Source organism: Cetorhinus maximus, chromosome 9 (genome assembly GCF_964194155.1).
Source record: "Cetorhinus maximus chromosome 9, sCetMax3.hap1.1, whole genome shotgun sequence".
NCBI classification, from domain to species: domain Eukaryota; kingdom Metazoa; phylum Chordata; class Chondrichthyes; order Lamniformes; family Cetorhinidae; genus Cetorhinus; species Cetorhinus maximus.
The window spans coordinates 14,857,999-14,872,704 of record NC_135887.1 but is presented as its reverse complement, the minus strand read 5'-3'; the positions used below and the strand labels follow the sequence as shown (position 1 = coordinate 14,872,704).

Genomic DNA, 14,706 nt, shown 5'->3' with positions numbered 1-14,706 from the left:
CACCAGATCGCACCTCACCTGACCCCATACTTTTCTGACACTTTCTGCTGCTTTGAGCGTCTGGTCTTGTTCCACCCCTCTCGCATCTAATTTATAATCATCATTCTCTACTCCAGTCCCAAGTACAAAAAATTTTCAAATCTTCACATCTCTCTTCCCTCAGCCTCTGCAATAAACAACTTCTCATCCTTGGTGATTTCAGCCTCCATCTCAGCTCACCATGCTCCCCTCTGAGTACACTGCCCTCTTATTGTCCCAAAATCTCTTCCTCCATGTAAACTTCCCAACCTATATTCATGGCCATTCCCTTGACCTTCCCTTCAAACATGGTCTTGCTAGACTCATTGTATCAATCCCAGATAATGCCTACTCCAATCACTTTCTTGCATTAGTCTCCACAGACATCCCCCTTCCACCTCCAATCCTATTGCCTTCTGTATCCACCCCTGAACTGCTCCACTGCTGCTAAATTCAGATGCTTATCCACATCCATTCATTGATGAGCAGAGACCACATCCAATTAAATATTACCAAGGGTGAAGTCACTTAGTCCAAACTCCATTCCCTAGCTCCTGACTGCATCACTTTCCCTGGCAACAGCCTGAGATTAAATCAGAATTTGCAACCTGGGTGTCATATTTGACCCTGAGATGAACTTCAACCACAAATTCATGCAAGGCCATCTATTTCTACCTGCATAACCTCGCCTGACTTCATCACTCTCAGCTCATGCAGCTGAAACACTTGATCATTTCTTCTCACACCTAGCTGGTCTCTCATTCTACCCTCATAAACTTGGTCATTCAAAACTCTGTCTGTGCCTTGACTCACACCAAGCCCTGTTCCCCTATCACCCTTGTACTCGCTGACCTGCATTTGCTCCTGGTCAAGCAACATCTTGATTTTAAAATTCTCGGCCTGATTTTAAATTCCTCCATGGCCTTGCTGTCCCTACCTCTAATCTCCTCCTCCAGCCCATAACTCTCCCAAGACATCTGCACTCCTTTAATTCGGTCCTTGAGTATCCCCAATCTTAACCGCTCTGCCATTGGTGGCTGTGCCTTCAGTTGTCTAGGCCCCAACTGTGAAATTCCTCCCTACACCTCAACCTCACTTTCCTACTTTAAGATGCTCCATAAAATCTATTTCCTTTGACTGGGTTTTTGATCATCTGACCTAATATCTCTGATTGGCCCAGTGTCGTATTTTGTTTTATAATGCTCCTGTGAAGCACCTTGGGGCATTTTATTGCATAAAGTGCTATATAAACATTAGTTATCATTAGATTGCTCCTTGGTGCCTTAATCTCTCCCTCCACATAACCTCCCCCAACCGTATTCACAAACTCCTCCCTTGGACTTGCTACTCATCATGTAATTCACAGGTAAGGCCATCTGTGATCACATCCTTGTAATGTTCTCCACCCACATCTCCTTATTTGAAGATGGACTAGTTGTCAGCCAAACTTCAATTCTTTGAATTGCAGATATACACTCAAGAAGCTTGACATCGTCCAGGACAAAGCAGCCCGTTTGACTGGCACCACATCCACAAACATTCAGACCCTCCACCGCCGATGCACAGTAGCAGCAGTGTTTACCATCTACAAGGTGCACTGCAGGAATTCACCAAGGCTGCTTAAACAGCACCTTCCAAACCTATGACCACTGCCATCTAGAAGGACAAGGGCAGTAGGTAAATGGGAACTCTACCACCTGGCAGTTCCCCTCCTAGCCACTCACCAGCCAGATGTGGAAATATATCACCGTTCCTTCATTGTCGCTGGGTCAAATCCCTGGAACTCCCTCCCTAACAGCACTGTGGGTGTACCTACACCACATGGACTGTAGCGGTTCAAAAAGGCAGCATACCACCAACTTCTCAAGGGTAACTAGGGATAAGGAATAAATGCTGGCCCAGCCAGCGAAGTTCACATCCCATGAATGAATTTTTTAAAAAGTTGTGGATTGTTGAGACAGTGTTTCATCTATTGTTTGACTCAGCCTGTTTTTCCCCCAGTTTCTTGGCAATTTGTTGTTTCTGCTGGTATTGAAGGTGAATTGTTGGCACATGATATTTAAGCATCTGGTCAGTATTTCAGCTTTTTAGCACCTGCTGCAAACTTAACCTTGTGCAAAGTTGTTTATAAGTAGTGTTGCTTGCAAGGCCAGCATTTGTTGCCCATCCCTAATTGCCCTTGAACTGAAGGGCTTGCTAGGCCATTTCAGAGGGCATTTGAGAAAACCACGTTGTTGTGGGTCTGGAGTCACATGTAGGCCAGACCAGGCAAGGACAGCAGATTTCCTTCCCTAAAGGACATGTGAACCAGGTGGGTTTATATGACAATTGATAGTTTAATGGTCACAGTTACTGAGGCTAGCTTTCAATTCCAGACTTTATTGTTAATTGAATTTAAATTCCACCAACTGCCAAGGTTGGATTTGAATGAACCCATGGCCCCAGAGCATTAGTCTGGGTCTCTGGATTATTAGTCTAGTGACATAACCATTAAACCACTGTCTCCCTTATTGCAAATGAGGCATGGGGTAAAGGATGAAGCCTCACTCATCTTTGCACTAGCGTCAAGGAAAGCTTGGCATTCCAACTGTACTTAGTACAGCATCTAGAAAAGCAAAACAAAAATACTTGGAAAAACTCAGCAGGTCTGGCAGTATCTGCAGAGAGGAACACAGTTAACGTTTAGAGTCCGAATGACCCTTCAACAGAACTAAGTAAAAATAGAAGAGAGGTGAAATATAAGCTGGTTTAAGCTGGGGGCGGGGGGAGAGACAAGTAGAGCATCTGCAGTTTTTTGCTTTTATCTAGAAAAGCAAAACTGTTTTTGTTCAGAGTCCAGTATTTCATTGTACATGTTAGTTTATCCCATGAGCAACTTTGCTAGGGAACTCACTAGTTACACAGTTAAGAGCACTATAATGTTGCACACAACTGTTTTGCTCATATCTCTCGGTGCTCTGGAATCTCATCACATTTACCCTGCGGGAGAATTGAGTAATAACAGCGACAGGCAAATAACCGCATATGTGCAAGATTGTGAATACACCGATTACACATTTACTACTGGTGTCTCATTTACATGGCCGCACTCCGAAGTCAGCATCGCTTGAAGTACTTTCCGTTTCACCTTTTTAATATGCATATGCAAAAATCTAGAGTATAAAAAAGATTTTTGAACAGCAAAATTAGGTTTTGCAAAATTGCTCAATCTGTAGAATGTAATGTATTATTTGGGTGTCCAACAACTGCTGTGATAACTCCTGAAAGAGATCTCCATTTATCTAGTGTTGATGCTGCCTGTATTATGATGGTATTTTTTTCATCCGTTCTTAATGCTACTCTGATTTAACTTCAACTTTTGTTGCTGATGTTCATTGTAGGAGACATTTGTTGAATTCCTCCCTGTTATGTAAAACCAAATCATAGTTCAAGGCTTAAGAGAAACTTGGGAGTTTTTTCCCAGTGTTTTAGAAATGATTGCCTTTGTAAATAAATAACAAACCTTTGTGGTTTAGTTCTGCTTAGAATACACAAATAAAACTAGGAGCACTTAAAAAAGGAATTGAGCACTGCATAATCTGTATAGCTGGAAACTGAAAATTGACACTAATTTTTACTACTTTCCATGGTTAACTTTTTTGTATTAAATTATTCATCATTACAGTACTACACATACAGCCAACATTGGTGTTAAAGGATGTTCACGTTCTTTGTCACGTTCAAGAGTAGTATAAAATTCCTGTGAACTCTATACTAATGTTTTAATTAAATCTGGATATTGGTAACAAGTTGATATTACCTGTCATTGCTTTATAATTCACTTGTTATAATAAACATTTGTACATTTTTTTAAAGTGAGACTTTTTTGGGTCAGTTTGTTAGATTTAGCATTTTTATTGGTGCCTGCTACTAATTTTTTTTAAAGTTCTCCATGTGTTGATGATATTTTCTGGGCTTGCTGTCTTAGAGTAGATACAAAGCTAATTCAGTTAAAGGCAATTTAGGATTCTTAACAAAGCCTATTAATTTGGTTTCTCCATGCTGTTGAGCTTATCTAGTAGCTCTCTACAGTGCAGTTTTGCAGGTCATTTTAATCAGCTCCCACTCCGTCATTGCTACCTGATTCTCCATTCCCATTCCTCTGTTTTGTTTTCTTCCACTTCTGCCCTGTCCCCCCTGACCTTACTAATATATCTGTTCATCTTTGTCTTATTGAGGAGTGTGCAAGCAAAACATCTTGACTCATCTTCCCTTTGATATCCCTGTGTGTTTAAAAGATTTTCTGCATTTGTTTGAGATTTTCATTTGATGACCCATGTGCTGGGAAAAGCCTGTATTTTATTTTTATGTAATGTCCTTTTTAAGACCAAAGTAGGCTGGGGAGTATTCTGAAAGAGGGTTATTTGGTTTTCCTGATTATAGCATCATTAGGTTCGAATGAAATGCCCAGGTTGCCTAAGGTTACCATAGGGATGAACAGCTAAGAAGCAAAGGGTCAATAGAAAGCTAATTGCAGTCTGTGTTTTCTGCTTGATAGTTCAAAACACAATGAACTTGTGTAAAGAGGAAACAAGGTTCTCTCTGAATGGAACAGTTTTCTGTTTGGCAGTCTTTGAACAGATCCTGGTGTTGATGCAGGTCTCCTAAGAATAGAGCAGAGACTGTGCATTATACAGTTGGAAAGAGCAGAAAGCCGGAGACAGAAGGATTATGTATTATGGATTGGACAGTACCCGTTGGTGCAGTTTCATGTTGCTGGAACAGAACGACTATTTTAAAGGGATTGGAGAAGGGAGTTTCGGGACTGTCATGACCCGAGAGAGAGGGTTCTCGGATGTGCATCTTATCAATGGTAACCGTTTCCAGAGACTTCAGATGGAATACAGTGCTGGTGAATGCGACTCCAGGATTGAAATGACTGAGTGGGAAGCGGGAGATCCTACATAACAGAGGCAGAGTTAGAAAGATTAAGACGGCATGTGGTCCCACATTTGTGCAGGAAGTAATGAGTGCTCGTAACTATGTGAGGCGCATATTTTGTTCCATTAGCTGTTGAAAGTGAAATTTACCTCTTTAATTACCATGCAAAGGATATTTCAATATTTGAATTATGTTATTAGTTGATTTGTTGGTTTGTTTGAAGTACAAGTTTTAAGAAGTGGAATCTTTTGCATCCTTTGAGGATTCCAAGTGGAAGAACATGGTTCTCCTTGTCATAAAAGTTGAGAAATACCTTGTCTTCTCATGCAGGGTATATGAAGTAGGCCTGTTTCTAATTGGGCTTAAAATTCCAGCATTTAATCTTTGTCTAATTTACATAGCTTGTATTTAACTTGAGTAGCAATGTTTAGGAATAACAAATTCGATAATATAGCTCAAAGCAGCTCCTCATCAGTAAGTAAACCATCCAGGACATTGATCCATAGCCTAGCAAAATCTCCTGTTTCAAACAGGAACTTAATTACCTCATCCTGGGTAGGGCTGCAGTGCGTAGCTATAGTTGGGTTCAGTATCCTTAGGCTGAGGCAAAGAATCAACTAGATTTCCTGCTCATGATTTCTGTCCAGAAAACACTTCTGTAAAGTGTCCATGGGCTCAATTTTCAACTTTTACTGCTCCTGCTTTTGACTGGAATGGAGAGGCAGTGAGATCAAAACTGCTTAAAAAGACTGAATACTATTGCTTCTGATGTCCATAGTGGGAAATGAGCAGCTAAGGTTCCCACTTGAATCAAGCAGGTGTTTCATTAATTTGAGATATCTGGGATTTTATGATGTACATGGGATCCTGATGCCAGCTTGGGGTTCCATTGGTACTGCAGAAGTCCTGCCCACTGGAACTCTAGCAGCCTTGCTAACAGTTTTTGAAGGGACTGCTGGAGGTCACTCTGAAAACATAAAATGTAAGTTTATTTAATGATTTTTGTGGGGCCCCAAAACATTGTTCTGCCTGTTGATTGATTGTGGGCCCACAACTTGTTCAGCTTCTGATTTCCCTTCACACCTCCCATTCTTAATCATTGAGCTGCCTGTCAAATACACAAGCAGTTCACCATAAGTATTAAAATAAGACTCAAACATGAGAGTGGTTTACATCTATTGCTGTTGCCCCCACAATTGGCCTGTCCATCCTCTGATCAATGTGCACCAAGGTTTAAAAAAAATCAGGTCCCATGTGCAGTAGGAATGAGCACAGGATCTGGCTCAGCTGTGGTGCCCCTGTAGTTCAATACTTTGCCTACTGTTGAGGCACTTTTGACAAAATTAATAATGACCAGTTGGGGGAATACTGCTAACATCAATGGAACTTTCCCCGACTGGAAGTAACCATCCTCAAGAAAACAAGTAAAGCAGAAAGTTACAAAGGAAGGCAAAACCTAGATTAAAAGAAAAATGTTGGCATCCTGACATTTTAATAGACTTGACGCATATATTTAGTTGTCACCCCATCTTTATCCAATTAATTGTATGTTATTCTGTTTCTTACATTTCACGTTCCTTGTCCCCCTCCCCTCAACAGGCTACTGGTGTATAGTGTCTTCCCTTGGCTATTTAAACTCAACTCTCCCATTTTTTCACTCTGGGTAATGATCTGAGATAAGTTGGGTATGTGCTTTTGAGAAATGAGGGTTTGAACCCAAGTCCTCTGGCCTGCCTGGGCCTAAAATAAACTGTCCTTCGTCCTTTCCCTTTCATGAATATAATGTCCCGGATTTTACATTCAGTAGAACGGCACTGTTCATTCATTACCCTTACCCGCTCCTGCAGCTTTTCAATGAGCTTCTGCTCTTGAACTTGCAGTGAACAGACAGCCAAAACAGTACAGTGCCCTCCAAAAGGGAACTTGATCCATGTGAACAGGGCAAGCAACTGTGTACCTTCTTAGCCAGTTAGAATGAAGAATCTTTACTGAGGCCTGCAGAATCTGAATCAGGAAGCATAAGTTTGAATAGCTAATTTGATGTCAAATCTTGTACAGAGGGAAACATAAGTTGGAATGGAGATAAATGACTAAAAAAATTTGAATTCTCTACAATCTTCAATAATAAAGATCTGAAGGAATGCAACTCCACATTTGCAAATTAATTTTCATTGGCAGAGGGGTTGTTTGGCAGTTGTGCTGTTTTTTTAAAAAAAAACTTTGGCTGGAATGGCTACCCCTAACTACCGGAACGTTTAGGGGTTTCTATCATGTAATCACTCCAACTTCATGCCCCTCCATGTGTTTTGATGCGGAATGCCATGGTGTGATACCAGTATAGCGAAGCATCTGGAAGAGCAGGGAAACTCTTGACAGCATCTTCCTGGTTTCCATGTTAACTGTGTATGTGCAGTTATTGAACATTGCTCTGTATTCTAAACAGTCCATGCTGATAACTTCACCGTTTATTTTTATTACAAAATCCAGGCTGATGTCTATATTAGTTAATTGGCTTCAGCATGGGAAAGAAGTGGTTGTTGCAGTTGTATTCATAAATTGCAATGAACTTGTTTGGGGAAACATACCCAACTGACACTCAAAAGTACTATCATTGAGAAAGTCAGACCTTCCTCTTAAATGCAATAGGTTAAAACTCTTCTTTACTGATGAGAGTAAGGATTTTGAATGTGACAAGTCATCATGCTAACCTATATTTTAAAAAAATTTCTATAGCAAATGTTTAAAATATTAAATTATAAATCTGAATTGTTGAAATGTGCCAACCAAAAATAAGCCTTTTGTTATTGCCTTTGGTTTTAAACCTGTTTTTTTAATGGATTTTTAAAAAATAAATGTGTTTTGAAAGGTGCAAAGAGCATTTAATACTTGGGCTGTGATGAGTGGAATTGATTTATGGCAGAGTCTCATGATATTTGCAGATTCAATCACAGCCTAGCAAGCTTTTTAGTCCGCTTTGAAAAAGGCTTTATTTTCCATTGTTCAAGGATGTAACCTGTTAATCTGGGGTTGTTCAAATATGTATTTCAGTGATCAGGGCACCACAGCACCACAAGTTTTAAACTTCAACCTGTACAGAATTGAAAGCCATTGCTTTCTACTTTTCCAAAAAGCAGTTTTCAACAGATTGAAATGACTTGACTTGGTATTTTTAAATCAGATTAGATATATAAAAGTTTTCTACGCAGTTGAAAGTAATTTTCAGATTGTGACCTGTTTTTTAGGTGCTTTAAAACATTTTAAACAGTATTATTCACAGCTAAGAGAAGGCCACCTAACCCCACCCAAAGGAGACCTGTCTGGGATAGCTGTGACATATTATGGCTAAGATCTAGAACATCATTAGCCACAATGCCACTGTAAATACATAATTAAGCATTATTCTTTATAGTTTCTTGTAGTTTTCCAGTTTTAAAAAAAATTTTTATACCTCTATAGCACTAGTTCGAAGTAAAGCAAGCTTTTGTAAAGTCCCAAACTGAGAAAATACTCGTATTTATCTCAACATTGCTTAGCCGTATGAGAATTGTAAGATTTTCAAATTATTACTGAATGTCATGCGGACCAATGCCTGCTCAAAACTGAATTGAGATTATCCAAGATCATGTCTCTTGCAGCTAAGTTTGAACAATCTCTCTTTTTGGTCTGAATCAGGCCCAAACTTGAACTGAAAGGACAATTTGAAACTCCTAATTTTGGTACTTCAAACAAGAATAATGCAATACAGACAGCGAGTTTCCTTCAGGTCCAGTTTGAAAATGGGTAAAAGAAACAAATTAATTTGTGGTCCTGCAGTTTTGATTAATATTGGGGGTGGTGGAGGGGGGAGTTTCATTGCAATAACAACCTGACAATTGCATGATTGAATCATAGATATTTATGGTGCCACCTTGGTGCTGGGCGAAAATTTAATAGCTTTTTGTAAAAGTGTAATTGATTTTTGGACACCCAAATTGACAACTGAAGTGCTTCACTTTCCTCTCTTTATGGTCAATCCAGAGGTCATTACTGTTCATATGAATTCTACATGTAGATGATGAACCTTCCAAGGTTTCAGTATTATGCTATTATGCTATGATGCACTTAAACATGAACTAGCCAAATTGTTCTGTATTAAGCCTGCCATATTTAACAGTGAAGCTTGAGGACTTCAAACTTTTTTGACATGATAAGCATTCTGTTCCATTTTGATATTTTAGATTACCAAATTTGAAGCAACCTATTATTTCAGTACCTGTATCTTAAAGGACCACTTATTGTTCATTTTTAATCAATAACCTTTAATTGGACATCCATGCATCAATGAACACTAATTTCCTTTTCTGTTTTGTTTCAGGTGCTCTCTGCGCTCGATATACTCCAACCTCCACATATTGACTACTTTGAGGAAATGTATCCTACCAGTCAAATTTAATATTTCTGAAATTACTGTAAGTCTCTTAGATGGTTGTCAATAATATATAGTTAGAATTTTGTTGGAAAACATTGCTAGAAAACTGACATGTTCTATTTTGCGAGCCATAACATTTGGGAAAAATATTTGGTACTAATTTTTGTTTCTCTGATCACTTGCTCATAACTATATTGCTTTATAATTCTTACAAGCAGTGAGAAGAAACCAAAAGACCATTGGCAAACCATCAATTTTTACTTGTGCCCTTGAATCACGTTTGATTCAAGTTGGGTTGTGATTAATACTTTTTTTATGCAGAGGCTGCTAATTTAAATGTATTTTGGATGGGGCAAGGTCGATATCATTTTTATACTCCTCACGTTTTACGCAATTTGGGAGGAAAGGCTTCAGTAACACAACAGATAGTGTTCAACTCGTGAAAGAGAATTTCTTCCCAGGTATGGGCACTGCGATATGTCACTCTGGAGTCAATTGAGTCCACTTGGTCACCCATTGAGTACTTTTTTTTTTAGATTATCATGGGTGTGTGTTCTTATTTTGTTATTGCATGATCTATTAACACTTTAACCATTTTATCATCTAAATCTCCATAGTTAAAAGCCAGAGTATAAATATGTGAACAACATTGTTTAAAGTAAGTTGAGATCATTGAAATTGTGGAAGGTTATAAAAATTATTGCATAGGTTTTGATTTTAATAATGGCAAAATATAAGTCAGTTGCAACATAGAAATGTCAATTTAAAATGTCAGAGCATATGTTCAGTGAATTAACAGCATTAACTGTCTCCTTTAAAATAGAATTAAAATCTATGCAACAATTGTCATTTTGCACAATTTCTCAATGTGTTGGCCATGTTTCAAACAATATCAGTGTGCAAATAGTTGCTTGGTAGTATAGATCATTGCATGAAAAAAAGGCATGCTATCAAAGCTTTTCATCTTGCGCTCATCAGGACAGATCCCAAGATAACCAAATCTCAAAGGGAACAACAATTAACTGCATGATTGGTTGGCAAGTGGACTCTGGTAGAGGTATTGCCATGGAGAAGGCACCTGGGAATAGTTAACTGCTGAGCTTTTGTTTACATTTGTTCTGTTTAAATTAGCCATTCTGCATGACAATGGCTACCCCAATCTGATCATTGCTTGCTCTGTGCCACACAAACTCGTGGCCCTAAGCTGCCACTTTCGGTCCTGAAAAATGCTCTGTTAGCCTTAAATTACCTAGGGAGGAGGGTAAGGTGTCTCAAAAATTTGGATAACTATGCAGTAGGAACACGAGTGATATTCTCCACTAACAGGATGCTGCTATCAAGCCAAAAAGATGTTCTGCCTACCACATAATTGAGTAATGTGGTTTATGAATTTTGGTGCCAGTGTGATGCCAGGTTATAGGCTGTATGCCCCAACAACTGGTGGATAGTATCAAACAGCACATCCCTTTTAGCTGTTCCCAACAGGCAAATTACTGACCATACTAAACCAGCCTGTGCTTGCAAAACTCAGAACACTGTCCAAAGTTAGATATGATTCCGCGATTGAACAAAAAACTTACTCAGCAATCCTGATTGTGCTAACAATTTCACTAACAACCTATTTAAAACTATTAGTCGGGCTCGCAGCTTGGCTCATTTACACGCATTAAAAGCATGCATGTTTTCACAAACAAACAGAACATGTCCATGCATTGAAACTTCTTCAACGAAACAAAAGCTTGGGGGACAACCATTCCTTGGTTCATTTCCCCTGGCAATGCCTTGACCAATCACAGTTGGCCTGCCTGGTTTGAATTTAAAGCTTGACAGTTAACTGTTCCTTGGTGCATTCTCTATGGCAACTCCTCTACCAAGCAGAGTCCACTTGGCAGCCAATCAGCACCCTCTTCTCATGCAGTATAAATTGGTGTTCCCTTTGAGATTTGGTTATCTTGTGATCTGACCTGATGAGTGCAAGCTGACAGCACATCTCTTTTCAGCAATACTCAAGTATCAGTATGGCAACCAAACACTTTATAAATAGTTGTGAAGAATGTTAGTTGTTTCCTTTCCCTTCCCCCTCACTTACCAAAATAAAATGGCATACCTCTTAACTTTTTAATTTTTGTAGTGCAGTCTGTATATGGCCAAAACAAACAAATGTTTAACCAAGATAAAAGCAGAAAACTGCGGATGCTGGAAATGTTTAACCAAAGTGTGAAATGAGCAGCTATATAAATTGTTGCTAGTTTTCTACTAGTTTCAGCACTGCTGCTGGCAAAGCAGCGAAGTTAAATGTATTATGAATCTTGTTTCATTCAGTGTATACCCTCATCTTCCTTTTTTGTTACCTCAAAGAATTCTGAATTTTGTCGAGCATGATTCTGTTTTGAAACCCATGCTCGTTACTTCCATTTTTCTTTATCTAGATGAATGATAATTTTGTCCTTAAGACTTTAAAAATATTCCCTGCCACAGATGTTAAGATAACTAGCTTTAATCAGATTATTCCTGTCTCCCTTTTCAAATTAGTGCAATTGCTACTCTCCAGTCCTGCAGCACACATCTAATCTCAACCTGACATGTACAATTTTTAGGGCATCTGCAGTTTCATTCCCCAGATCCATCATGATGCTATGATATATTGTGCCAGGCCTTGATGCTTTGTCTTCCCTTAGGTTAATTCACTCATCTAATATTTTTCTTTTTTATCCATCACAGTATCACTGATCTTTCTCTCAGCCACCTCAGGATTCAGTTCCCCTCTGATATCCTCTTTGGTAAAGGCCAGTACAAAGTACAGGAAGTCCTCGCTTATATCATTAATTGTTTCCTGGAAAACGTGACGTTATGTGGAATGATGTTATGCGAAACAGTCTGCCTGAGGCTCATAACCCCCTCCCAAGATTGCCTGTTCCCCAACTTACTTGAAACATGAGACCCAGCTCTCTCAAGCCCAACATGGAAGTTATGTGGGAATGTCTAGGTATACGACTACATTATCGTGAAACAGCAGCGACACAATGAGAATGCAGGATTCTAATTGGAGAGTGATGTTCTGCTGGACAATGTTAAGCAAGGACTTCCTGTACATATTAACTACTTTTTGATCATCTACAAATTGACAGTACTTCGCTCTTGGGGGTCCCATCTCACTTTTAACAGTACATTTTACCAATATATTTGTGAGACTTGTATGCCAATTTGTCCTTGCGCCTTACTTTTGCTAACTTGCACTTCATCTTCCTAAAATCTACTCTAATTCAATCTAACTCAATTCAGAGTGTTTTAATTTTTGAACTGACCTTTTTGATTGTAAACCTTGCCATATAAATGTAAACCTAGAACTTTTAAATGTGGAAAAAGTTGTTGAGATAAATGGGAAATCTAGAAGTTTGTGCAGAAATAAGATTATGTCCAGACATACCCTGGACAAAAATACCAGTCTACCTTCTTTGAGAAGCTGAGGCTTTCTAGTAAAACCAAGATATCTATTCACTGAATACATTAAATTATCATTTTGAAAGTGTCATTTTAAAACTTGTTTAAATCTTTGTTTTGAAAATTTAGAATTTTTGTGAATGGGGAAATAAAATGAAGGGAAAAAAATAGCAAAAAAACCATTCTGAATGATGGGAATTCATTGACCAGATTAAGCGATGTCCTGATAATATATTGCAACTATAAAATAACTATGGGTTATCACAGTGTGACACCTTTTAACAATGAGAATATTTATCATACAATGCCTGCAGAAATAATAGATACTGCAGGTGCTTATGAGTATTCATTGAGATGTGTGCTCGTGTATCACATTTTAACTTGTAACTAGTTGATCTCCTGGGTAGCCGATATCAGTTGGACTGTTTAGGATCAAGCAGCGTTGGAGAGTGGAAGGGATAATGAAAGTATTGTGGGGGAGCTGGAAGAGTGGAATGGAAAGGGTAAAGAGGCACTGAGGATCAAATCAACGGGATTAATGCATGTAATGTGGGAGGAGAAATATGTTGAGGTAGGGGCACCATGATGGCAAATGCAACTGGAAGCTGTTTGGCCTCAGCTGGACTTTTGCATCCAATTCTGGGCACTGAATTTTGGGGAAGATGTGAAAGCATTGGAGAGAGTATGGAAAAGATTCACGAGAATGGTTCCAGTCATGAAGAGCTTCAGCTATGAAGATGGATTGGAGAAGTTAAGATCCTTTTCCTTGGAGAAAAGGCTGAGAGGAGATTTGACAGAGGTATTCAAAATCATGAGGGTCTGGACAGAATAGATGGGGAGAAACTGTTCCCACTCATGAAAGGATTGAGAACAAAAGGCACAGGCTTAAAATAATTAGCAATAGAATGAAACACGATATTGGAAAAAAGCTTTTTCAAACAAGAGTCTGAAATGCACTGCCTGAGTGTAGCTGAGGCAGGTTCAATCGAAGCATTCGAAAGGGAATTAGACTTACCTGAAAATGGAGGATGCACAGGGTTATGGGGAGAAGGCAGGAGGGTGGCACTAAGGGAATTACTCAATACTTGTTCAGAGTGTTGGGTAGACAAGATGGTCTGAATGGTTGTCTCCTCTGCTGTAACAATTGTGATTCTATATTCCTATAAGCAGAAACCAAAGAGCTAGCCAGTGAGGGAAATCTGCAGCCAGAGGAATTTTGCCAATTGGAGTTTTGTGTGGGGTGTTCCAAGTTGGGGAGGGTGGCTGAAATCATGCTCAGGAGGGCAACTGTGCTACTCGGTTGGATGCTGTGGGCTTCACTTACATACTTATACCCTTTTTTAAACCCTTCCATGGAATGTGAGCATCACAAGCAAGGCCAGCATTAGTTGCCCATCCCTAATTGCCTGTAAAAAAAAAAAGGTGCTGGTGAGCTGCTGCCTTGAACTGCTGCAGTCCATCTGATGTAGGTATACCCACAGTGCTGTTTGGATGGGCTTTCCCGGTTTTTAACCTAATGATAGTGAAGGAATGGCAATATAGTTCCAAGTCAGGATGGTGTGTGGCTTGAAGGGGAACTTGAAGGTTTTCTGTTGCATCTGCAACCCTTGTCCTTCTAGGTGACAGAGGTTGCAGGTTTGGAAGGCGCTGTTGAATAAGGCTTCGAGTTGCTGCTGTGAATCTTGTAGATGGTGCATGCTGTTGTCACTGTGAGCCAGTGGTGAAGAGAGTGAAAGTTTAAGTTGGTGGATGGGGATGGATCAAGCAGGCCACTCTGTCCAGGATTATATCAAGCTTTTTGAGTGTTGAAGCTGAACTCATCCAGGCAAGTGGAATGTATTCCATCTGGTACAACATTATTAAAAACCCTCAACCATCAAAATGGAGCTACAAGATGAAATGGTTCAAGGCAACAAGCT

At 39.4% G+C, this 14,706-nt stretch overlaps 1 protein-coding gene across 5 annotated transcripts in view; it reads left to right on the top strand.

Annotated features, from left to right (window-relative positions):
* nlk2 (nemo-like kinase, type 2) overlaps positions 1-14,706 on the top strand; it is a 211,650-nt gene that overhangs the window by 83,814 nt on the left and 113,130 nt on the right. For all 5 annotated transcript variants that reach the window (XM_078548113.1, XM_078548111.1, XM_078548110.1 and 2 more), the window contains exon 3: positions 9,293-9,348. In XM_078548113.1, coding sequence (XP_078404239.1) covers positions 9,293-9,348 — 56 coding nt within the window. The remainder of the gene's footprint in view (positions 1-9,292; positions 9,349-14,706) is intronic.